Genomic DNA, 25,472 nt, shown 5'->3' with positions numbered 1-25,472 from the left:
GTGCATAGAGTGTGTATATATATATATATATATATATATATATATATATATATATATACATACATACACACACACACACTTACACATGTATATATGTATGAGTGTGCATAGTGTGTTTATGTATATATGTATGTGTGTGTATATATATATATATATATATATATATATATATATATATATATATACATATATATATATATATATATGATTTTTAGCAGTGGTTAGTGAACAGTGGGAACACATCAGTTTGGTCTTCCAGGCCTCTCCAGGACCGAGTGTTTTCATCGTGCGGCCCCTTGAAGTGATCCGGGTCCTTCCGGTAGTTTATGAATGACATCATTTTCTGTCACAAGTGCGCTGCGATACAAACAAGGGGAGGGTGGTAGCTTTGCTAATGCAAGTAGGTCAGCCCGAGCGCTAGAAATCGAGGATTTGGGAATTCCTACCGAAGGAGCATCGTTTTCTACTCTGCGTCTGGAATGAGACTCGTGAAACGGCTCGTGCTGCCTTCGCTGTCCAGGGTCCTGCCTCGCGAAGCCGTCCGCCTGCGCCGCTTTGTCCTCGCCCTCGGATCAGGTAGGGTGGGACTCATATAAGGTCAAAGCGGGACGTGTGTGTGTGTGTGTGTGTAGCATGATGGTTTCTTATGCGTGTGCTGGCGGATGGAAGCCGTGTCCACTGCGCGCTATGCGGTTGCTCCGGACTCATGATCTCTACAGGGTGCGGCTGCAACCAAATCCGACGCGAGCCGTCGTTTTCCTCTCCACCGTGGCCTGCTGCTCTTTCTCGATTTATGAAAGCATGCCAGCGATGGATGAACGTAGTGTTTAAATCGGATCCTTGGTTTTCACGGCCTCGATCTCACTAAATTAGCTTGGTAACCATGAGCTTTAAGTGCATATATAATAGCACTGTTGGTATTGGTATTGCCTCCACTAGATCAAATGATTCTGATTGCAAGTAGTTCAGTGCAAGCTATAAGACCTGCCATCAATCCTGACCATCAATCAAAGTCAGGTATTGCTTTATGGTACTGGAGAGCTCCCAGTGCATGCTAGCAATTCATGTGTTCCTCTGAAAGAAGAACGAACAGGTTTATGTCAGTTGGCACAGCTAGTGGTTTGTGTACAGAATGTTGTACTCACCACCAACATCAAATCTGTTTTGTAATCCGGCTCCGCATGCTGTAGTGTGTGGTTGCTTGCTAATAAATCTGTATAAGTGATGTGGCAATTTCTCCAATGTGGCACTAATGTTTTTTGGTCATTCCCAGGCAACTTTTAGAACAAAGTCATGGAGCTGCGTGTTGGAAATAAATACCGCCTTGGGCGGAAGATCGGAAGTGGCTCTTTTGGGGACATCTATCTGGGTAAGTAGCTTGTTTGAATGTGTTTGATGGCAGATTACACAAATGCCTGCTCTTCTCCTTCACTGAATAGGTCTATAAGACTGAGTATGCCCCATCAATATTTGCAGGTGCAAATATTACATCAGGAGAGGAGGTTGCCATCAAACTAGAAAGTGTGAAGACTAAACATCCTCAGCTTCATATAGAGAGCAAATTCTACAAGATGATGCAGGGAGGAGGTGAAGCTGGAAACATACAGATTGTATTTCCTTTTATAAGGATGTCCGAAGAAATAAATGAGGTCTAAGTTTATCTTTTTTTATCTGTATCTTTAGTGGGAATTCCGTCAATCAAGTGGTGTGGTGCTGAGGGTGACTACAACGTGATGGTGATGGAGCTCCTGGGACCAAGTCTGGAAGACCTGTTCAACTTCTGCTCAAGGAAATTCAGCCTGAAGACTGTCCTGTTACTTGCAGACCAGATGGTAATGGGATATCCTCAATGCTCAGAACACAGGAAGTGTTTTGAATGATTTTATCTTAACAATCATTTTCATTTTCTGCTTTGGTTTCTATTATACTGTGAGAAACTACTTACTTCCGAAGATAGTTTTTGTTTTTTTTATTTCTTGCTTATATACTGTCAGTGGTCTTCACCTCTTCTCTGCAGATCAGCCGCATTGAGTACATCCACTCAAAGAACTTCATTCACAGAGACATCAAACCTGACAACTTCTTGATGGGGCTTGGCAAGAAGGGCAACCTTGTCTACATCATAGACTTTGGCTTGGCCAAGAAGTACCGTGATGCCCGTACACATCAGCACATTCCCTACAGGGAGAATAAAAACCTGACTGGCACTGCCCGCTATGCCTCCATTAACACACATCTGGGCATCGGTAAGAGGGAATAGGGTGTGTGGTTTATACAATGCTACACACATGGGTTGTTGCTTGGGGCTGTTGTGTTCACTACATGTCTTATCTGTTCCCATAGAGCAGTCTCGGCGGGATGACCTGGAGTCTCTTGGCTATGTGCTCATGTACTTTAACTTGGGCTCGCTGCCTTGGCAGGGTCTTAAAGCTGCCACGAAACGACAGAAGTATGAACGGATTAGTGAGAAGAAGATGTCGACCCCTATTGAAGTGCTTTGCAAGGGCTATCCATGTGAGTAGAGGGACAGCAACTGAATTATACATGATTTCCTGCTACAGGTTTTCTTTACTTTCTTGGCGATGATGTCTTTCCTTGTACGAGTTTACGTAAGCCCATCTCCTCCTGTTACTGTCGTTCTTCTAATCGTCATTACTCTTTTCGTTTACCTCTGTCTGCAGCTGAATTCTCCACGTACATGAACTTCTGCCGCTCGCTGCGATTTGATGACAAGCCTGATTACTCCTATCTGAGACAGCTGTTCAGAAACCTGTTCCACAGACAGGGCTTCTCTTACGACTACGTGTTTGACTGGAACATGCTGAAATTTGTATGTTATTCTCCTTACCTGCTTTGGAAATACCTTTTACCTTAGACAATTGCTGTTGATTCTCCCATGTTTGCCTGTGGCTACTACAGGGGTCCAGTAGGACAGCAGAAGAGAAAGAGAAGGAGCAAAGAGGAGGAGAGGGAGAGGAAAGAGATGAGAGGCCTGGTGGAGGACCTCAGGGCTCTGCTGCACGTGCACTGCCCTCTGGCCCAAACCTTCCAGCACCTAACAGAGTCCGCAACGGTCCAGACCCAGCTGGCTCGGCACCTGCCCCACGGGTTCCACAGTCTGGTGATTAGTTAAATCATTCTTTATTCTTTAAGAGGTATCTCTAGAGTAGATGATCCTACAGGTATGGGTCTCACCTGTAGAGCCATGTCCTGGTTACAGTGACGTGTGACATGTTGTTTCTCAGGGAATGCATCTCCCAGAGCAGGGCGAGGAGCTGAGCGAGAGAGGAGAGTGTGCCTGCGTCTCCATCGGGGGGCTCCTGCCAACGCGTCCCCTGATCTCCCACTGCGCCACGATCAGATCCGCATCACCCCCCCACAGGTACGCACGCCGGGACTGCTGTATTTGCATTTGCACTGCTGTGCTCATCTTAGCTTTTATACATACATATATTTATATAGTTGCTTCTCTTTCGATGTGTCTCATATTTTGCCATATATTTTTTCTTCCTCAGGTCAGTGTGCCATTTGAGCACATGGGAAAATGAGCTTGGCAACTTCTGTTATTTATTCTTTTTCAGGAGGTAAGTTTTTTTGTTGTTTTTTTTTACTCACAATTGCACTGTAAACTAATGGAGAGTTTTCAGTTTACTTAAAATGTACTGTTATGTGTTTAATTCAATAGGATTTCAACAAACAACTCCCCTAAGGCATTTGTATTCATCTTTCTATATAAGTCAGTTGTGCAGAGGAACAGAAGTTGGGGAGAATGTCAGTAAACACCCTGCTGCATTGGACAAAGGGGTCAAAACACGACTCCTCTGAAGTGCTGAAGTTTCCTGGGTATTTAGACGACGAGGCACAATTGATGAAGAGGTGTGATTCAACTATGGACATTCGGATCACACGTTTCAGACATAATTAATGGAAATAAGGACCTTTGCCCACAACTTGACAGTTGTTCCTGTTGGTCCGGCATACAGATATTGGGAAACACGGAATAACTTCTTAGATTGTAATGTTAAAATTGATTGTTTATTAAGTGTGAGTCCAAATAAATGTATCGCTTGCACACTCACTTTAAATGCAAACAAAGGTGTTATATGTTGTCATACATGCTGATGTAGTTGGTATAGTGAAAAACATCTTTTTATGTTTGAACATATATCAACATTGATATCAAATTTTAATGTTTGCTAAATTAGACAAAAATTGGACTAATTGCAAAATGAGTCACTAAAGAAATTTTCTGTACTTGCATAGCATGGACAACACTGAAATTTACCAAGATGTGATCCAGATCAGAAGATTCTGTCAGCCAACCTAAGATCTTAATGACAGCTCAAGCATTACTGCTGGCCTATGTATATGTCAAATCCATAGAATCCCATGGCATATATAACAAGATTTAATCTAGAGAATTCTGTACTGGCATGTTTAGCCATGGTACCCTGATTTATAAATAAACGAATATGTCCAATAATATCACAGACTACGTGAACGTGAGTTGCTCTGAAAAAAAAGGTATTAGATTAAATTATTTTGATAAAGATGCTCAGTTGCGCCACAATAAAGACTTTTATGTTGAAGAGTGGTGAAGGGTTCAACCATTTTAAAAAAGTACAGACGGCATCCAGTGTTGCCAGATTGAATTGTGTTTTCTCGGTTACTGCTTTTGTTTGGATTGTGACTGCGAAAATGTGCATGGACAGAACATAATTTGGTTTAGCTTAAACATTTGAGGATAAAAACAGTTCTTTATTCATTTCTCGTCTGATGTAATGTTGCCATGCTTACATTTTATGTGAAAAATGTGGTGTTTTTCGGGGAATAAAGAATTGAGGACAGTGATTATTCCAACTCAATCTGGCAACCCTGGTGAGTTTCGTCGCAGGCTCTCCGGCTTCAGCTCGCTGCCGCTTCACCTCTTTATCTCCATTCAGCTGTGATAATCCTCAGTGCGGCGCCTGCGCTTATTAGCAGCTTCGAAGGGTTTTATACTCCAGACGCGTTACAACCGGAGCATAGTAATAAGTCCTGCGGGGTGATTTAGTGTAAAAGTTGTGTGTTGTGTTTCTTCATGGCGCTGTGGAGAGTTAGTTAGGTAGTTAGTTAGTTAGTTAGTTATCCGCAGCAGGAGTTTTAGCCTCAGTGTCAGTGAGCTCGGGGAAGATAAACATGGATGACGGGCCACGGTGATGGCTCTGAGGAGTTAAGGCCCTCTCTCTTCTACTGGCTCTTTGTTTTAAAACACCATTCATGCGTTTGGTAAGTGTCTGTGTGTGTTAAGTCTATTAATAACAATGTTTGACTGTTGTTGTTATGTTAGCATTTCCTAACAGAGACAAAGCTAAGCTTCTCGAGCGCGCTGTAAAACTTCTCTGGAGTAGTGCTGTCTGTCTTTCACTGTCTTTCATTACTTGTAGTTTAACAGCTTATAAACAACTTCTTATGTCTGTAGCTGCTATATCGTTGTGTTGTAGAGGACAGTGTGAATGCTAATGCCACACACTGAATCTGTGGTTCAGTTTGTATTACAAACCAGTGAGAGGATGTTGAATCTGGTTCGAGGGGATTCATGGCTTCTGCTGAAGTCTGTTCAGCTCGATCGCCTGAGCCACTGAGATGCACATGTGTTAGGAACTGTTTATAAATTTAGTGAGGAAACTCACACTCCTGGCTCTGGGAAATTTCACCGGATGTTTGTGTGTTAAAGCCTCGGCTTCAGTGGTGCATCAGTGAACACCTGAGCTGTGCTAATGACCGAGTTACTGCTGGTTTTAATGCTCTCATCGCAAACATGTATGACCCCCCCCCCCCCTCTCTCTCTCTCTCTCTCTCTGTCTCTCTATCTACCTATCTACCTCTCTATCTCTATCTACCTCTCTACCTCTGTGTGTGTGTGTGTGATTTTGCGTCACTAAATTGCACTCAGACGTGTCGCTCTAAATAGCGCGCGTGACGCTCCGTAGAGAAGCGCTCAGATTTGCGTGGTTACGTATTAAAATATGAGCCGTTGCTACGTGACGCAGAACCAGCTCCTGCGCACGATAGGCCCTTTTTAAGCCCCGCCTACTTCCGGTGAACAGACAGTCAGTTTTTACAATTCCTTGCAGTATACTACACAGAGCTTTTTGGTATAATGGTATTCCAGAGATTGCTTTACAGCACAGTACTTTTCTAGTACACTTCAGCACCCCTTTGACTCATAGCTTAAACAAAATCCTGAATTCAGTACAGGTCAATACATTCATCTTCATTAACCGCCTTGTCAGGGTCGTGGTGGATCCGGAGCCTATGCAGGGAACACTGAGTGCGAGGATGGGATGCCAGTCCATTGCAGGGCACCAAGCACACACACTCATTCACAGAATCTAGAGGAACCACTCACGGGGAGAAGATGCACAGAAACTCCTCACAGACAGTAACCTGAGCTCAGGATCGTACCGGAGACCCTGAAGCTGGGAGGTGTCAGCGCTCCCCCCCTGCGTCACTGTGCCGCTCCAGCTGAATACAGTTACAACTTTATAACCGTATAACTGGGGAAATTCATCTTTAGCCTCATTGTAAAACATCACATGCACTAATCGCTTTAAAACCATAAAACATTTACAGAGCCATAACAGAAAACATGAAAGACGCCATCAAAAAACATAAAAGGTTAACAGTAGACACATTTGAAAACTGAATAAGAGGTTAAAGTATGTTATATACTTTTAGTTACAATATATTTCACAATGGTGTCACAGAGCTTTTGAAGATGATCTGATAGGAACTTTGTATCCTGAGTCATCTACCTGAGGGAAGCATTTCAACTGACTCTAAAGTAGATGAGTGGGAGTGACTGCAAGATCTTTTGCTATCCTTATTACTTTCTCTAACGTTATGAAACAATTCACCAAAAATTGTGTCTCCTGCTTCTTAATGACTTCTTATGCTCTTCATATCCAGATAACCACAGCATATGATCATATTGAATAAAATGAACATTTTAGGTAATCCCCAGTACTTTTTGACTAACATTAAAACTTTGCCCATTCCTGAGTGGTGCAACAAAAAGTGTTCACCCTATTGTCAGGAACACGCCAGTATGAATCCCAGCCGTACCACTGCTTTTTGTGGCTAGGAGTCCGAGAAAGCAAAACTGGCTCTGCTCTCAGGGATGACATTATTCTCACCTCGTTAATCAGAGCAACACTAGGGTATACATTTTCAGTGTAAGGTTATAAGGTAAGGTTGTTAGCAACAAATCTTTCCATGTATGTAGCTAAACTGATATAAGAGCACTTGGTATAAAATAATTTGCCATTGGTGTTTTTGAAAGCATAACGATGTGTGTAGGTAAATTCTCTTCCTGATGCCTTTTAGATCCCCAGGCTCTGGAGACGTGACGTGCCCTTGTCAGAGCGGTTCGGTGAGGCCTCAGTAGCTACAATGGTTCCAGGATCTCCATCTACAGTGTCCCCTGCTGGACCCAACATCTCGTGGCTCCCTGAGGCTCCACTTCTCACCCCTGATCAGCCCATCTTCCTTATGACCACCACAGCACAGGCTGTGTCCGGCTTCTTTGTATGGACAGCATTGTTGTTTACCTGCCACCAGGTACAAACTTCAATCACCACTTAAACTTTAAACAAGGGATAATATGGTAAAATATTAAAAATCTTTGTGTGATGTTACATTAAACATCTAGGTCTTAATATTGTAAGGAGGATGCTTGATTGACAGCTAAATGTGTAAGCTTCCCAGCCTGGTCATCCACTCAAGCAGGACTTTACACAATGGCACAAGCAGGGAAAATAATTATTCACATGAACCTTGCAAAGTATAAATGTATTATTACAGTAGGCTGCATTTGTTAGCTTTTATCAGCTAGTTTGCTGAAGCTCACTAGGTGACTCAGGCTCAAAAAGACAGGTTAAGCAGGTTTTGATAAAAGTTATTGGAAAGTACTGCATACTTTGTACATGTATACGGTGTACAACGCTTCAATGCGTGTTTTTTTAATGAAAATTGTTGTGTTGGAGAAGAAAAAATTATTCTAAAACCATGATTGGTGTACTGCTATGAGTTGCCCTGGAAATCCTGCAAAAGTCATTCACAGTCAGAGCTATTGGGTTTGAATGAGCAGCAGTTTTCGAGTACACGTCATACACCAGCTAGAATATGTCCTATGTCATCACACCTGAAAGAGGAACAGCCAGCGAGACGTTCCCCCAAATAACACACAACCATGTAAACTGGTTAACATGTAAACACAGAAAACTTTCCTCTTAAACAAAGCTATGACTTTTAAGCTATCTAGTGTTAGCTGGTTAACTCAGTACCACTGGATCTTGCAGAAGAAACTCAGTTAGACCACTATATCAGAGATCAGGTCAGCAAATCACTAATATAGCACTGTGGGATCAAAGTAAAGCATAAAACAGCCAGAAATGGGAGAAATAAGGATTGTATCTAAATGAGTAGCCAAATTGAGTTGAGAATTGTGCAGTGGTCAACTCCTGAAAACAGTTAGTTTATGTCATACTGTCTGTAGATTTAAAAGTAATAGTGGAACTCATCCCTTTGAAACCAGACTGATTTGGATTACTGTATTCTTTTCTCCCTTTCAGATCTACATGCACTTGCGCTACTACAGTTCTCCAAACGAGCAGAGACACATAGTGCGCATCCTCTTCATCGTTCCCATCTATGCTTTTGACTCATGGCTCAGCCTTCTCTTCTTCACCAACGATCAGTACTACGTCTATTTTGACACAGTCAGAGACTGCTATGAAGGTAATGTTGCGTTGTGCAAATGATGATGTAAATTGTGATGAGCTTTAAATTCCGTAGTGTCCACAGATTTTCACAGCTGTTCTGCTCTCCACCGTGTCTCTCAGGCCCTGCGTATTTGTTCTCAATGCACTCAGCTCCAGGGATTACTTTGGGAGTGCTGCCTGTTGCATAGCAACAGTGTTGCACTAGCTTTTATTGAGAAGGTACAGAAAAACTCAGGGATAAACGAATGGACCTGACCTTTGATTAACATCAATCTGCTTCATTATTAGTAAAGTGGCTAGTGAGTGGAACTTTTAGAACCGTGTTTATGAGTCTTTCTCCTGGACTCTCTCTGCCCTGTAGTGTGTTCCTTGCTTGCAACACAAGGTGACTCATCTGCTAATTAACAAACCCTTCCAGTGTTGGACCAGGTGTGCTGGAGTGAGGAAAACACTGAACGGTGTAGGGCTGGAGTAGTCTAGGAGCATAACTCAGAAACACTGATATAAGCATTAGAATTATTGTTAAACTCCAAAATATAAAATATTATTAAATACAACTCCTGCTGACTTAAACGTGATAAAAATAATTTCCTCTTAAATATGGAGACAGTGATTTAAAAAAAAAAAAAAAAAATCTATATTTGGCAAAGTTCTTGTTACATTTCTGCAGTAAAGTATTTGCTCAGAGGAAAAACTCCAGTTTCCATCCAATCAGTACAGGGCAGTGTTTCTGTTGCCTGTGCATTCAGAAAGCTTTCCCCTCTTGGACCAGCATTCAGGCGCACTAGTCCAGGCATGTGTTTTGGTGTTGAAGGGAGGGGGTGGTATTTACTAAATTTTTGAGTTAGCTTGAAATAAGTCCACCAAAACTGCTCACTATATCGTTAACTGGTTTAGTAATGGTGTATGAGGTGAAAAAGACATGCTTGAAATTAGTTCTAACATCCCTGATACCTGTCGCATCAGCCTTCTTTGTGATGGTGAAGAAAATTATTTTTAAGTTTATAGTGTTCTTTATACTTTTTCTTCATGTGCTGTCAAAATGGCTTGAGTAATGTGATTGCATGATTAGGTCCCCCTTGCTGTCACTTGTTGCATGTATTAGCAGGGCAGAAGGGAGGTGCTGAATGGGTGGGTGCAGGGTGTAGCTGCAAAGGTGATGTCTGCATCAACAAAACCCTTCAGCTGTTCTGTACTGCAGCTTCACTACACATCACCAGCCAACCACACAGCTTTGTTCCTGCAGCATTCCTGCTATATATAGAGCAACACTCACCCCCACCCACACACGCTCACCAACTGCTCGACAGACCATGAGACACGGACAAATTAAACCCATGAGGAGGGTGTGATGAGTGCCACAGTTGGGTTTCTGCGTGGACTTCCCATATGGCTTTCTGACATGTACATTATTAGGCTTCATACAGATGCAGTGAGCTGTAGATTATATGCTTGCAGGAACTAGATTAGGCAAGCATTGAGACATAAGCCATGTTTGAAGCAATTGTCACAATTAATTTGTGCTTTTTTAGTAAGTTGAATGTAAAAAGCGCTAGAATGTGCTTGTTTCACTGTAATCTCGGCTAACGAGCTTGTTAAATTGTTGAAAGTATTATGAAGTACTTATTACTCAGAATTCTCATTATATCTTTAAAAATTCAATTAACATTTACATTTTCTTGTTTGGCAGACCTTCTTATCCAGAGTCTCTTGCAAAAAAATTAAACTGTAAGGATTCATAACCTGAAAAATGATGCTGGCTTGTACAAGGGCTATACTGGTCTCATTAGAAACAGAAAGGATGCAAATAAGAAATAGAAAGAAGTTCAGAAGACTAAGGAATAATAGAAAAAAAGGTCAAAAGTAAGTGCAAAGAAAACCACTCAAGTGTTATTCTAGATATTGCCCAAAGAGGCAGGTCTTTAGCCTTTTAAGGAGACATGGTTTGGACTGGAGGGTAAAGTTCATGCCTCCAAGACACTTAAGCAGAGGGATCTCACCTTACAAGCATGCTCAGATCTCAGAGAAGGACATGCCAGAGGTTAAAGACCCGAGCTGGGGTGCAGGTGTGCAGTCCTGAGCCAAGGTACATATACTGTATAGTCTAGAGGCAGCTAAAGCTTAGAAAGCATGGGCAAGTGTTTTGAATTTCAGTGTTGCTGCACCTGGATGCTAGTTAAGTTTTCTGAGCAGGGGAACTGAAAGAGAGAACTTTGTGAGGTTATGAACCAGCCGAACAACAGAATTCTGAGTGCTTTGTAAAGGAGATATTTTTTTGTTTGTTTGTTTGTTTTTTATTGCATTTTTCCTGTTGTGGTCAGTAGAACTACAGTAAGTTAGGAAAGTTCTATCCTTTTTTCACAGTGCAGACAATTTAATTCATATGGACAGATTAAATTAACTATGACCTTCAGCAGCACACAAAGCAATCTATGAACTTCTGACTTATATGACTATACATGCACTGGGACATTTCACTGTTTGCATCACTACACTCGTATGTGTTCGCCACATAAAATTCCACGTCCTAGTTTGAAACCGTTACTCCAGTAGAGTTACTGAAATGGCAAAAGACACTTTTCAGGAATATAAGTTTTGACTTAAAGATGAAATCCCATCAGTGAAGATGAAAAAGAAGAAGAGAAGCTGATTGCCCGGAAGCACCTTTAACAGGAATGTGCAAATCAATGTGAGCTAGCTAGCCAACGTGCCGTAAAGTGTGTGTGTGTGGTTTCCTCGGGATCTGTTTCTGCTAGCGGAGTAGATAAACAAGCCATAATTTTCCCAAATGTTAGCTACTCTTGCTTTGCTATATTGCCTAATTATAAGTATAAATGGTAATTATATACTTGTATGACCATTTTTCTAATTGTGTAATACTTATAATTGCATCTTGCAAATTCTATGCTTAACTTAGGATGCACTTATATCAACATCTTTGTCTCTTTCTTTGTTTTTGGTTCTTCTGCAGCATTTGTGATCTACAACTTTCTGAGCCTTTGTTACGAGTACCTGGGAGGTGAGAGTGCCATCATGTCTGAGATCAGAGGGAAGCCCATCGAGTAAGTCCTGTACTCTTCCTCAGATTATTTCTCATCAACCAGTGGAATAAAATTGACAGCTATATGTCTGCAACATCAGATCAGTTTTTTCGTCCCTCTAATATGTAAAGTGTGTTCTTTTGCCCTGTGAAGGTCCAGCTGTGTCTATGGGACTTGCTGCCTTTGGGGCAAGACCTATTCTATTGGCTTCCTCAGATTCTGTAAGCAGGTGGGCATGAAGAACTTCTTCCTCTTACTCAACTCATAAAAATAAAATAAAAAATGTTTTCTCAAGATTTCTTGCTCAAATGTGAAATTACACTTCCAGTCCACTGTATCTTGACCTTTTGTTTTTGCCTCCACAGGCCACACTCCAGTTCTGTGTGGTGAAGCCCCTGATGGCGGTGGTCACTGTCATCCTGCAGGCCTTTGGAAAATATCGTGATGGAGACTTCAAGTATGTGTTCCTCTTTACATACTGTAATACACTGCCTGGCCAAAAAAAAAAAGTCGCACACTCTAATATTTTGTTGCACTGCATTTAGCTTTTATTACGGCACGCATTCGTCCTGGCATTGTTTCAACAACCTTATGCAACTTCACAACATTTATTTCCATCCAGAGTTGCATTAATTTTTGGCTGAGATCTTGCATTGAGGACGGGAGAGTCTAACTACTCTGTAAAGTCTTCTCCAGCACATCTCAAAGACTTTCAATGGGGTTAAGGTCAGGACTCTGTGGTGGCCAATTCATGTGTGAAAATGATTTCTCATGCTCCCTGAGCGACTCTTTCACAAGTTAAGCCTGATGAATCTTAGCATTTTCATCCTGGAATATGCCTGTGCTGTCAGGGAAGAAAAAGTCCATTGATGGGATAACCTGGTCATTCAGTACATTCAGGTGCTCAGCTGACTTCGTTTTATTGCCACACGATGAGGCTGAGCCTCGACCTGACCAGTTGATGCAACCCCAGATCATAACACTGCCTCTAGAGGTTTGTACAGTAGACACTATGCATGACGGGTGAATCACTTCATGCATTTCCCTTCTTACCCTGACACGCCCATTGCTTTGGAATAGGGTAAATCTGATTTTATCAGACCACATGACCTTTTTCCATTGCTCCACAGTCCAGTCTTTATGCTCCCTAGCAAATTGAAGTCATTTTTTCCGTTTAGCCTCACTAACAAATCGCTTTCTTGTGGCCACACAGCTGTTTAGTCCAAATCCTGTAAGTTCTCATCACATTGTGCGTGTGGAAATGCTCTTACTTTCACTATTAAACATAGCCGTGAGTTCTCCTGTCGATTTTTTTACGATGTGACATCACCAAGCTTTTTAAAAAAAAAGATCTCTGATCACAATCATTCAAGATTTTTTTCCGACTACATTTCTGCTGTAAAGTTGACGGTTCACCACTATCCTTCCAGGCTTTAATAATGCACTGAACATTTCATAACCCAGTTCCAGTGATTTCAGCAATCTCCTTAGTTGTTTTCTGTGCTTGATGCAGGCCAACAATTTTCCTCTTCAGTAACATCTTTTCCACGACCATGGGATACGTAATCTGCCATGGATGTTTAAGAAATGAGAAGCTACACACTGCGTCAGTTCATGTTAAAAGAATTGTTGCCAGCTGAAACATATTAATCACTGCAGTAATGATCCAATCAGTATTTGGATGATCTTAAGTATTTGCTTATTTAAACCCAAACAGTGACCTTTTTTTTGGCCAGGCAGTGTATTAAACAAGAAAAAGTAGGGTTGCTTAATAAATGCATATTGCATATTTTAATCAAGATCGTAATTTTTGCATTCTTGAATAACACAGTTCACTGCATTATCAGTTAACTTGGCTAAAGTGAGCTAAACTTATATTTTTTTAGTTTTACTTTCTTTGGACCCCATTGCATTAAAACAAGAATAACTTGTTTTTTCCATATTTTAATTGTCTTTGTTTCAATCCATTGGTTATATTAATATATTTACTGTTATTAATTTGACTAAGGGCAAGTTTTATTTTTATTTATACATTTAAAGTAATACAGACTTGTACTATATGAAATACCTGTTTTCTGTGAACCTTAAAATGATAAAGTCTAATTAAAAAAATTTCCAAATATACTGTTCTTTAACATATTAACCATTATCACCATTAGTATCCCTAATAAAAAGTGTTTGGTTGCCTGGCGACCTTTTTTATTATTTTTAAAAAAAATTTTTATTATTATTTATTTATTTTTTTTATGTAACAGTGTGGCCAGCGGGTATCTGTATGTGACCATCATCTACAATGTCTCAGTCAGCCTGTCCCTGTACGCTCTCTTCCTCTTCTACTTCGCCACCCGAGACCTGCTTAGCCCCTACAGCCCTGTGCTCAAATTTTTCATGGTTAAATCAGTCATCTTTCTTTCCTTTTGGCAAGGTGAGTCACCTTTTTTTCCTGATGTGTTTTTTCTCATGGAAGACAATATCCAAATAAGCATCGGCAGTAGATGGAAACCGAGTAACAACTGATGTGTCATATGAACAATATCTTTTCAGGTATGCTCCTGGCCATCCTCGAGAAATGTGGTGCAATTCCAAAGATCAACTCTGCCGAGGTGTCTGTTGGTGAGGGCACTGTGGCAGCTGGCTATCAGAACTTCATTATCTGCATTGAGATGTTCTTTGCTGCCGTGGCCCTGCGCCATGCTTTCACATACAAAGTGTACATGGATAAGAGGCTGGACTCGCATGGTGAGGCACCTCACAGGATTTTCTATTCACAAACAAGCAGCTGATGATTGTTACACTTATTAGCATGCTCTTTTTGTGCCTTTTGTCATTGTTGCTGGATTAGACAACTTTAATCCAGGCTTCTTTCTAAGGAATTATAATGACTTCTTTCTCCTGACTCACTTACTCTTTTAACTTTCCTCCTATCTCTTGTCTTTTCCTCCCATTTTATGTTCCACCACCATGTTTACCATGCATTCATACCTCCTTCATCAAAACGCTTTTCACGCCTTTTTGTTACCAATATTGTTTCCCTGCTTGCCTGCCCTCATCATCCCTACTTTCAAATCTCATGCTCTTCTCATTCCCACAACCTCTTTGGTTCTCTCTTCAATCTCTCCTCCCATTCCTCATGCTGCCTAAAGGCCCTCTTCCAACTTATGGACAGTACGGTAGGCCTCACACTTAAGGCATTTATAAAAAGATGTTTACTTTTAAATTTAAAAATATATAATTACATCTAAACTAAATAAATGTTATGTTTCTGAGCCTCTGTTTTAAAAATTTCCCTTCTGTCTCTCCCAGGTCGCTCGGCTCCTATGAAAAGCATCTCAAGCAGTCTGAAGGAAACCATAAACCCTGGGGACATGGTCCAGGACGCCATTCACAACTTCTCTCCAGCTTATCAGCAGTACACTCAACAGTCCACTCTGGAACAAGGGGTCAAAGCACCACCCCTCTCCCGTAGTCATAGCTCTATGAGCGCGCGGGATACTGAGAAAACCCTCCTGCTCAGCTCTGATGATGAGTTTTAGCCCCAGCGTAGGCTCACGCAAACATCCAAATATATGTAGAGGTACTCTTATGTATCTAGGATAGATTCTATGCTGCAATGCTGTAATGGTAGTTGAGCCGTTTATCTTGGGGACACATCGTTACAGGACCATATGACAACTAGTCCAACGATTTACATGTTGGAGTATTACAAGTATCGCTGCTTATTGTTTCATTGTTATTGACGTGGTGAAACAACAAATACTTTTGCGGAAGCCTTTTGGTATGTTCTGCCTTCTAAGTGGTTTATTTTAAGAGTAACATTTTTTTCAGTTATTAATAGGAAATATTTAGTTGGCTTAATAAGTGCTTATCAGCATTTTTACACATTTATACTTGAATTGATTTGATTTTTTTCTGAAGGCATTTACTTATAGAGTGACAGAAAAATTTAAACTCAGCAAACTGAACTTAGGAGGATTTATAATCCAAGTAATGTATTTGAGTGACAGTGATCAGTAAGAGTTTGAGGGTTTTTCTTTGTTTCCCATGCTCAAGCTCAGCTCTGTGTAAGATGGTCAGTGTTTACAGTTGATGTAAAAGGGGTTTGCGGGAGTGAGCAGAAGAGGGCTTTAATATCTCACAGCGTCTGTTTTGGCAGCTGTATGGAGCAGGTTTTTGTGATTGATGAATCAGGGACAGAGTGGAGTTGTAGTTAAGAAAGCAACAGTTAATTGGGCTTGAGATTTCAGATTAAGGGAAATCTGCTCTGGGTTGGGGTTTGGCTGTTAAGCAGACTGGAATATTAGGTTGTAACTGGGCATGTCAGACATTAACATGTTTTCTTTAGTGTGTTAGACATCGAGGAACTGGCAGTACTCTTGGCAATAAGTCCATTATCTGGGTTAGCTGGGGTAAAATAAAAACTGCTATAGTTATGCAGATAAATGCTGCTTAAACTGCAAAATCATCTAAATGTACATCCCAAATATTTCCTAATGAGGCAGTAAAGAGTGAAACTATAAATGTTTTATCTTTGTACTTTTTAATTTTCTTTTTGTATGCTTATGGCAGTTGACTTAGCTCCTTTATGAGTAGGCTTACTCTAGGTAAATAGGCCCATTATTTCTTGAGGGCCACTAGAGGGAGGCATCCTGTACAGTATGAGGGCATCGGCACCTTATCTCAGTAGGACATATTAGCTGCTATGGTGTGTTTCTAATGGCCACATCGATATTTCCTTCCTGTTCCTTTGTGGTTTTTCTTCATTTCAGTTCTCTTACGGTAGCACTACTGCCTTCCTGGCCTAGACTCTGCTTGTTGTGGATATTGTTATATCTTTGGCCTATCTAGCATTAGAGTGAAGTATTTATGTCTGTCTTGCTCTTATTTGTGCAATAGAGGCCAGTATAAATTATCTAGCTACAGCATTTAAGTATATTTATGGTACCTGCTTTTTAGTATGTTAGTTTTTGGTTTGCATTCTTAATAGAGGATTTCTGGAAATATTTCTCATTAATGCACTAAATCTAGCCCAGTGCCCTAAAGGAAATCTGAGGCTTTTGAGTAACTCATCCCAGTCATTTATTCAGGGGGCATCCAGACATTCTGTACATTCAAATAATTGTAACAAGCTTTCTTTGCTGTAAGGAAGCTAATCCCAAAATTGTTGAAAATGATTTAGAGAGAGGTGGCATGGCGGTGTCGTGGGTAGTGTTGCCGCATTACACCTCCAGGGTTCCTGCCTTGATCCCGAGGTTGGGTTACTGTGTGTGGCGTACCTGTACATGATCTCCTCGTGTTTGTGTGGGTGTCCTCCAAACTTCCAAAAACTTGCTGGTAGGTGTACTCTAGGCATGAATGAGTGTGTGAATGAATATATGGGTGTGTCCAGCCTTGTGATGGACAGAAGTTTCGTTAAGGGTGTATCCATGCCTTCAGAGGAATCTGGATCCACCTCACCCATGACCAGGATAAAGTAATAACTGACCAGGAATGAATGATTTAGAGAGAAAATCATTATTGTTACTAGGTATGAAACTGTCAAGGCTATCAGGGCCTTTTGTACACTAGGATATATTTTAAGCACAGTTAGAGCAATAGCATGCATGATCAAGCAAATGCTTTGATATTTTTTACATTTTTAATGTGCCATTGTATATTTTTCCTGCAAAGATGATGCTTCTATTTTTCCTTGTGATGTCCCTACAAAATAATAAATAAGGATTTTATCTGTATTTGAATTGATCTTTTTTTAAACACATTTTCTTTCAATGAGCATACACAATTTTATGTACAATATATACATTTATTTCAATTAATGGCATAAAATAGACAATATTTTACCATAGAAAAATATATGTAATAAATACAAATAAAAGACTTGTATTTTGCTACTTCACAAAACATCCAGCATGTTTGGAACCAAAACATAAGAACAAGTTGTTACTGAAATCAAGTGTTCAATATTAAAATTATTGAAATAGCTTTAACAGATTTCATTGCAATAAAAATGTTTTAACCTATAAATATTAATACATATATTGTATACTCCTCAATGCTGGAGTTAGTAAAGCTAATAGTTGGCAATCTTCTTGTCAACCATGAGTTAATATGATCGCTTATAGCCACAACTTGTGTCACTCTTTCCCTCTTGCACTTTCAGAATCACCTTTTGTTCCTCTCTCAGCCTCTTACACTGGTTTCTTTTCCTTATGTCACTTTTTATTCCACATTTACTCTTCACTAGTATTTCATACTTTATACCCTCATGTGATACTTTCTAGACTTCCAAAAGTATGTTGTCATTATAAATAATCTACTTTTATGTACAAAAATACCACTGCAAACAAGCCACTATAATGTATTAGCACAAATACAGTCATCACACATACTGGAACAAATATTCCAGTAACATGTCCCACTCTGTCATGACTGTTTTAGCATTTCCCTGTTACCTCTCTCAAATTATCAGCTAAATGAATGTTAGGGTAAGGGAGACACTAAAATATTCTGTGAAGAGCAGGAGTGGAAACACACTGGCATAGCTGAACTGCTCATTAAAATATACTTATCCTAAATACAAATCACACCATTACAATAATTGGACATGAAAATATTCCCAAACTAGTTATACATAAACAGTATTTGGACGTAAAATCACAGCACTCTAGCTTTTAGGTCTTCATCTATAAGTACAGACAAAAAGAAATCTCCATGTTGCAGATTAAGTACTGAAAATATATGTGGGAATGTATTGAGAAGCTTGCATTGACATGGCGTGGCATTCTATTAATCATAACAGATTAATTATGATTATTTCTTAATCATAACTATGAATATATTCCAGCAATATTTGCCAACTTACAACAAGTTGGTAGTCAGAGATATTAAGTCAAGCTTAATCATTAATCCAGTAAAGACATTCTCTACAGTTATGACTAGTTTTTCATGTGACAACAAAAATTGGGCATATAAATATTACTGGTATAATTAAAATATTTTCAAGCTACGTTACATGTAAACTTACCAACTTTACCCTATTTATATGTTAGTTATAATGGTTAAAGCAAATGCAATAGACCAAACATAAAACTGGTGAATACAATCAAATAATTCTCAAATTCAGAACACAAAATAATTTGTTGTCCACAAAAACATGTAAAAAAAAAAAAAACAATGCAGACATGCCCTGCATTCTCATTATCTAAATGGTCCAATTAACCAATACACAAAATGTGAATAAAATGCAACATTGGGGTAATAGTGTGGCAAAAGATTCTGCAAGCAATCCTGCATCACTGACATCAATGACTTTCCTTACACAACTATTTGTTGTGTAACATTCCTAAATGTTTGGCAGTCATTCATTTCAGCTTAGAAGGTCCAGTTGTTGTGTACCTTGTACTTCTACCTGTTTGAGAGTGTGTGTGTATGTGTTTGCCTATTGCCTGTATGACTCATCCCTAGGACGCCTCTTGCTCTCTGGGGCCATGGCTTTGCTGTGGGCTCTTCACTATGGTGATGACAGAGGCAGTGTTGAGGCGAGGCGCTGTAGCTAGAATGCTGCCTCCTGCAGACTCGAGGCTGCGGGCGAAGCGCTGCAGTGCTGCGAGTCGAGCCCCGAGCCCCTCCAGCTCCCTGCGCATGCCTGCGTTCTCTGCTCCAAGCCGTTCCACCTCGCGCTGCAGCTCCTTCTTCTGCTGCTCCAAGGCCTCGCGCTGGGACACGCGCTTCACCCTGCAGCTGGCTGCGTAGCCACGATTCTTCAACGTACGCCGCCTCTGCTTTAGTTTCTGGATCTCCTCTCTGGACAAACCACGCAGGTGCAGGTTCAGCTCACGCACTGACAGAGACATGAGCTCGCTGTCCGACAGCACAGGAACGTTCTCTCCACACTCTCTCTTTACCTACAAACAAAGGGCAAATGTCATCACAGCTCCTGAATAAACAGCGTTCACTGATTTTGACAGTAAAAACAAGACACACACGAGACACATCCTTGTGAAATTAAAACCAAAAGGCATCAGTACTGAAAAACATATCCTGATAGAGACGTGTATTTCACTTTTACCTGTAGGGCTTTGCTGGCTCTGCTGTCTGATGTCATAGTTGCGTTTGTTCTTTTATGATACCTGTAAACACAAATTAAAAAATTATATACACATATACATAAAAAAAAAAAAACATTCACTTGATGTTGATCTTCTCACGTTAACATAAAGACTGGACTAAATTACAATGATCAATCAGCCCTATATTAACACCATGATATTATGAATCACCATAATTTATTCAACAATGAAGATTATCTTAGTATATTACAGTTTAGCCTGGCTGTAACACCTACTATTACAGCAACAGAAAACAGGAACACAAGATATGCTGCCTTGAGCTCAAAAAACTTTCCCTAAGCTGTTTCAGAGACAGTTTCTTTCTGCAATTTGTTCAGTTTCACCTTTTTATTATTTGAGAAACATGTTAAACATTCTCACATTCAGATGTTTATACACACACTCACACACACAGTACATGAATAAGATTCGCGAGCAGAAACAGGCAGGGTGTACACATCTGAGTATATACACTCCTAACTGAGATTTCACACACAGATCAGCACAGTGCAGCATGTGTATCAATACACATGTAGAGAAATCATCACGTATGCAGTGTGTGAAATATCCACAAGGAGAAGCAGGTGACATGTGCTTAGAGTACAGACTAAACACTGATCTGTTGGCCAACACACTGCTGAAAGGAGAAGTGTGTGGGCCGGGCTCTGAGCCTGTACTGCTGTTCAGCCATGATTCAGCACAAGTCCTGTCCCCATGGCCTTAACTGACATTACGACTGAGCTTTAATCACATACATTTATTCGCCTCATTTATAACTTCTCACCACTAAACCGCCACTTTGCTGTTTATCTAATATATCCAAGTGTAAAGGACGGCTGATAATAAAATAAGCCAAATGTGCTTGATCATACAAGCAGTGAAAATGCTGATGTCCAAAATATACTGGAACGTCAGCAGGTAAAAGGTTAAACAGAGTTAAAGAAACATCTACAACATGGTTTATTAGATCTACAGGTTTTTACATGGTAGTGTAACCTTATTCATGGAAACTTTGATCCGTAAAAGCATAAATTAATAACTCCCCAGCTCTCAGAGTGTGTAGTGGCCATTAAAGCCATTAAATAAACATGATCAGTTAAATACAGCTTAACATTTTCCAACAAAATTAAAGAAACAGCTAGCTACCTTAATAATTAATTTCTCGCTAAAAGCTAGCTAGTCAGCTAGTGCTGTCATCTTGTACTTATGGTAAACACCTCAACCATACTGACCTAGCTTAACAAAAATAAACATAATACACTGCTACTCACTCAGAAACCCTGCTGACACATTTATCAGTTTATTTAATGATGACTAACATATGAAGAGCGCTAATTCCACACTCCCCGGAGCGAGAGCTAGCTAGTTAGCTACATAGCATAGCTGGGCGGATTACTCAGTACGATAGCAATATTGTAAACAAACGGAAGAAAAAAGGCTTGCCTGGTGTGGACTTGAACTTGTGCCCTTCCGACGTAGCCAAAAAACAGATATTCGACGATGTTCTTTACATTCAGAACTAAAGAACTTACATGAACAAATTCAGCAACTTTACACTACAACGCCACAGTCCGCCTTTTCCCGGAATTACTCACCGTCTGTCCGTGGGATTCTTTCATTCATTAAAAAAAACACGCGATGACGTAAGGCTCCAAGAATGTGGGCGGAGCCTCGACACCTCCACAGTCTCGAGGCTTGTAAACAGCATGACGGCAGCAAGAATTCCAAATGCCAAAGAATAAAAGCACAAAACAAACAAACAAACAAACAAACAAACAAATAAGTAAAAAAACAACAACAACAACAAAAAAAAACATAAGTTGTATAGAACACACACGCACTGCAAGTGAGAGATCAAATGCAAGCAAACGTTTTACTTTTTTAAAAGATTATTTTTAAAAGATTTATCTGGACACTTGGTGTACCACACTTTTTTTGTTTAAACATGCCATGTCATTGTTTTTCCTAAAAGTCTACAGTCCTTGGCACACCCACTACAGCTGAGTGTAAGGACAAAATAAAAAAAGATGAAGATGGATAGATAGATATTATTTTGGTATTTTTTTCCATCTTTGCCAATTCCTCTTCTTCTTCTCTTATCACATATCTCCAAGTAAACCTTGTAAACATAAATGTAAATGTGTTATGTCTGGAGAAAGTTTTTCTTGGTAAATATATTGGTTCTTTTGGTTCCTCTTACATAGATCTCTGTCTATTTTTCGTCATATTGTTTGAATTGTTGTCTTGTTGCAGGAAAGTCCCGGCTGTTTTTCAACTTCTCCTTAAAACTGTTGTACTGTAAAGGTGTTCCTGGTTTTTAAAACCAAGCAAGCACACAAGCTTGAGTGCTGGTGTGTAGACAGTCCTCCCCTACAGCAGGGGGCGCTGTTGGCATTTCTGCGCGTGTGACCTGCAGCAGGCAAAGAACAGCTCCTTCTTTTGCTGCACATGTAACCGACTTGACCTCCGGCTGTGGTACAATTAATGTACTGGTTTTCGCTCCAGTTCTCATATTCGCTAATAGTAGTGTCAGAATAGAAAGAGCAGTTACTAGTTTTACACACAGCACAGGCAGTAGGTGAATTATCATTCCTCTGTGTTGGGGTAAATAAGTGTAAGGGTGATGGCTGCGGTGTCGGTTCTGTCTCCAGACTCTGGGCCTGCGGAAACACGGCCACCTCAAGACGACATCGAAGGAGACGACGATGATGACGTGAGTTAAGCTACCTACATGTAAAATACTGTTTAACTGAACAGGCAGGAAAAGCTAACAAGATTGTAGTTGTTGAAAAATATCTATCCAGACTGTACCAGCTACCTGTTTCACCTGCTGGAGAAACGGCTCCCTTCAGTGAAGTGCACTCAGTGTTAAGTAGGGGGTAGTGTGTGACCCAGATTTTTTTTTTTATTATTATTAATTTTTTTTTTGAATAACAAGCACGATAGGATAAAGCCAGTGCAGGTTAGCTTTGATGAAGCCTTCAGAACAGGTTTCTTTCTGTATTTTTGGCTTGTGTAGAAGATTTTATGCAAAAATTTGTCTTAATAGCACTAGATCACGTGATCTGTGGTCATTTAGTTGTGCCTGCCAGGGTCATGGTGGGTATTTTACTGCTCAGCCCTGATCAGTCCTTCTCCGTAAAGGTATACTGACCTTAACTGATCAGCCATGAATCATTCAAGAAATGTGAGGAATATAACAAAAGCTTATGAAAACATAGAAGTTGAATATTCTCAGTTACAAGTAAGTTAGCAAAGGAAGATCTATATTTTACATCAAAGTTATTTCAAACCAGTATATTCTCCGGTATTCACTCACTGAATCTAATTCTGTGCATCCAATGCATCTAAATATGTGCATCTTTGCCTCCAGTTGGAACAACTGCAACTCTCGGAATTTTCATCCATGCCCAGTAAATATCAATGCTCAGATTCAGTAAGCCAGGGGTTTGCAAACTTTGTAGCGACACCCTTTTACTGTAAAATAAATCACACTGACCATCTTAGAACAGAGTTGTTTCATGAAAATGTTTTAAATACATAGAAGAATTTTTTTTTGTCTGCTTATTAGACAGATAGAGGTTTCATTTCTTGAACTTTTCCACTGACAGAATACATTTCTTCTGAGTAGACAGTAATTATTGAGGTGTGGATTAACAGTCAAACAGGCAAAAAAACTGTAAGAACCTAATAACAAAGACAACAACTTTGATGGTGGGTTGTGATTTCTGTTTTTGTAATTAAATGAAAACTGACTGACCTGCAGGCTATGCTTCTCGGACCCCAGAAAACCACTACAGTAAGCAATGTAGGAGACTTCTGGTGTTATCTCAACTGTTTCTCTAATATCTCACTGATGTTCCCATCAGCTGGATGAAACCTTGCTGGAGAGGCTGTGGGGATTAACGGAGATGTTCCCTGACACACTGCGCTCAGCAGCAGAAGTATCGGCACACTGCTCGCTGGCCCTTGCGAAAAGAGTTTACAGGTACTGTCCTGGCTTTATCTGTCATATTATTTAGTGATAATGTGGTGGTGTTTTTTTTTTTTTTTTTTTTTTTTAGCTTTAATGTTTTCCCCCACTTCCCTGTTTTCCTGTAGCTTTTCCCGCACTGCACTGTGGATCGGCACCACTTCATTTATGATCCTGGTTCTTCCAGTCGTGTTTGAAACAGAGAGACTACAGCTCGAACAACAACAGCTGCAACAACAGAGACAGGTAATGTTTAGCAATAAACTGAGGGGTTTTATTCTAAAATGGGTATAGATCATCTGTTTTTTGCTGCATTTGTCTTCAAGTCTTAAATATTCAATATCAGCTGAAATAACATTAGCATATTTAGTCGTGGTTAAAGGTATTCTTTCTTATTTTTAACTATTACATCCACAATAAGTTTGATAACTACAGGACAAAAGGTGTCTGTGTTGTTTTTCTTGTATATGAAAAATTAGATTGTGTAAAGATCTTTTTATGTTTGTTTTTATATGTATTCTAGCCTGCTCTTCTGTACCTATTTTTTTTTATTATTGCCTTTTTACTAGTGCATTAAATAATAGATTATGGATATTGTGTGCTCAGATCCTGTTGGGGCCAAATGCTGGAATATCTGGTGTAATACCTGGAATGGCACCCGTTGCTCCTGGAAAGGTATAAAGAAATGGCTCATACTCCATCCTTAAGCTGCAGTTCACAGAGGATCTGGAAATGAGTCATCTAGTCATCTGAAAAGAGAGGAATAAGATGGCTTCATTCATGGAATCTGTCATCCAATGTTTTGCTTTTTTTTCTTTACATTTGTCTTTCTGAAGAGAAACCATTGACTTTAGTACTCCAGTGATGTAATAAGATGTGTGTATGTATGTATGATTATATATATATATATATATATATATATATATATATATATATATATATATATATATATAACACCATGTTTGTTTGAACATGCACTAGTCAGAGACAACAACATATTTGAGAGTTAATTATGAAAGCTTTCTTAATGGATTACTAAGACCAGTCAAATGCTTTGCTCATTCAGAAAGACAACAGGATTTTGGTTGTCTGTAATTTTTTTTATTATGAATGTTTAAGCCTCGTAAAGTTACAAGTTATGATCAGAATTCTTTACAAGTGAGTTTTAATTCATGACACTTTTGTGGAAGCAATGACAAAAACAGTACATGATAAATGATAACAGATTATGTTGTATATTCTTTAGTCACAGTGTCAACTACTTGCTTTTAGCTGCTTTCCCATAAGAAATACAAGAAGTTATAAACAGAGAAAGTCCTAAATGATGTAAAGGCATCATAAAATTCTTCACTCAAGATGATTATTGCATTTTACAGAATATCATCTGTAACACTTTCATAGAAATCTTTCATCTCTGCTCCTCCAAAAAGTCTTCAGAAAATCTTTGTATATTTAACATGTCTTCAGAAATTAAACAAAAAAAAACTGCATTTGTTTCTAATGTTTAATGGCAATATGATAATGGGACATTGAGCATCACATAGTAGTACACATACTACATACACAAAAATAGAACTGCATAAGCAAC

The 25,472-nt window shown here is 39.7% G+C and overlaps 4 protein-coding genes across 9 annotated transcripts; 3 read left to right on the top strand and 1 right to left on the bottom strand.

The window, feature by feature from the left end:
* Nucleotides 1-321: 321 nt before the first annotated feature.
* Nucleotides 322-4,485, top strand: csnk1e (casein kinase 1, epsilon). Of its 3 annotated transcripts, none has more exons than XM_053238499.1 (11): nt 322-576; nt 1,274-1,369; nt 1,477-1,587; nt 1,684-1,832; nt 2,018-2,246; nt 2,344-2,514; nt 2,682-2,830; nt 2,920-3,121; nt 3,246-3,382; nt 3,516-3,584; nt 3,738-4,485. In XM_053238499.1, exons 2-10 carry the CDS (start codon nt 1,294-1,296, stop codon nt 3,546-3,548), a joined length of 1,257 nt encoding a protein of 418 aa, XP_053094474.1. In that variant the 5' UTR covers nt 322-576; nt 1,274-1,293; the 3' UTR covers nt 3,549-3,584; nt 3,738-4,485. The 3 variants fall into 3 exon arrangements, with proteins under 3 accessions (XP_053094474.1, XP_026771454.1, XP_034165227.1); XM_026915653.3 differs by having other exon boundaries at nt 324-576; nt 3,686-4,485; XM_034309336.2 differs by lacking the exon at nt 322-576 and adding an exon at nt 699-720 and having other exon boundaries at nt 3,686-4,485.
* A 145-nt stretch (nt 4,486-4,630) lies between these two features.
* Nucleotides 4,631-17,535, top strand: tmem184ba (transmembrane protein 184ba). Of its 2 annotated transcripts, XM_026915650.3 has the most exons (10): nt 4,631-5,268; nt 7,369-7,602; nt 8,616-8,781; nt 11,737-11,827; nt 11,960-12,035; nt 12,172-12,263; nt 14,062-14,231; nt 14,351-14,545; nt 14,950-14,976; nt 15,110-17,535. In XM_026915650.3, the coding sequence occupies exons 1-10, from the start codon at nt 5,260-5,262 to the stop codon at nt 15,337-15,339; spliced, it is 1,290 nt and encodes a 429-aa protein (XP_026771451.1). In that variant the 5' UTR covers nt 4,631-5,259; the 3' UTR covers nt 15,340-17,535. The 2 variants fall into 2 exon arrangements, with proteins under 2 accessions (XP_026771451.1, XP_026771452.1); XM_026915651.3 differs by lacking the exon at nt 14,950-14,976.
* Nucleotides 17,536-18,019: 484 nt separating this feature from the next.
* On the bottom strand, nt 18,020-21,586 carry maff (v-maf avian musculoaponeurotic fibrosarcoma oncogene homolog F). 3 transcript variants are annotated; one of them, XM_026915656.3, is made up of 3 exons: nt 21,507-21,586; nt 19,872-19,932; nt 18,020-19,707 (listed from the first exon to the last, which is right to left on the bottom strand). In XM_026915656.3, the coding sequence occupies exons 2-3, from the start codon at nt 19,905-19,907 to the stop codon at nt 19,264-19,266; spliced, it is 480 nt and encodes a 159-aa protein (XP_026771457.1). In that variant the 5' UTR covers nt 19,908-19,932; nt 21,507-21,586; the 3' UTR covers nt 18,020-19,263. The 3 variants fall into 3 exon arrangements, with proteins under 3 accessions (XP_026771457.1, XP_026771455.1, XP_026771456.1); XM_026915654.3 differs by lacking the exon at nt 21,507-21,586 and adding an exon at nt 21,355-21,500; XM_026915655.3 differs by lacking the exon at nt 21,507-21,586 and adding an exon at nt 21,183-21,335.
* A 729-nt stretch (nt 21,587-22,315) lies between these two features.
* Nucleotides 22,316-25,374, top strand: tomm22 (translocase of outer mitochondrial membrane 22 homolog (yeast)). Its single transcript, XM_026915657.3, has 4 exons — nt 22,316-22,624; nt 23,781-23,899; nt 24,013-24,130; nt 24,491-25,374. Exons 1-4 carry the CDS (start codon nt 22,535-22,537, stop codon nt 24,563-24,565), a joined length of 402 nt encoding a protein of 133 aa, XP_026771458.2. The 5' UTR covers nt 22,316-22,534; the 3' UTR covers nt 24,566-25,374.
* Nucleotides 25,375-25,472: the final 98 nt, after the last annotated feature.

This window comes from Pangasianodon hypophthalmus, chromosome 12 (genome assembly GCF_027358585.1).
Source record: "Pangasianodon hypophthalmus isolate fPanHyp1 chromosome 12, fPanHyp1.pri, whole genome shotgun sequence".
NCBI lineage: Eukaryota > Metazoa > Chordata > Actinopteri > Siluriformes > Pangasiidae > Pangasianodon > Pangasianodon hypophthalmus.
Note: the sequence above shows the minus strand (reverse complement) of the source record. Positions and strands in the feature narration are given on the sequence as shown.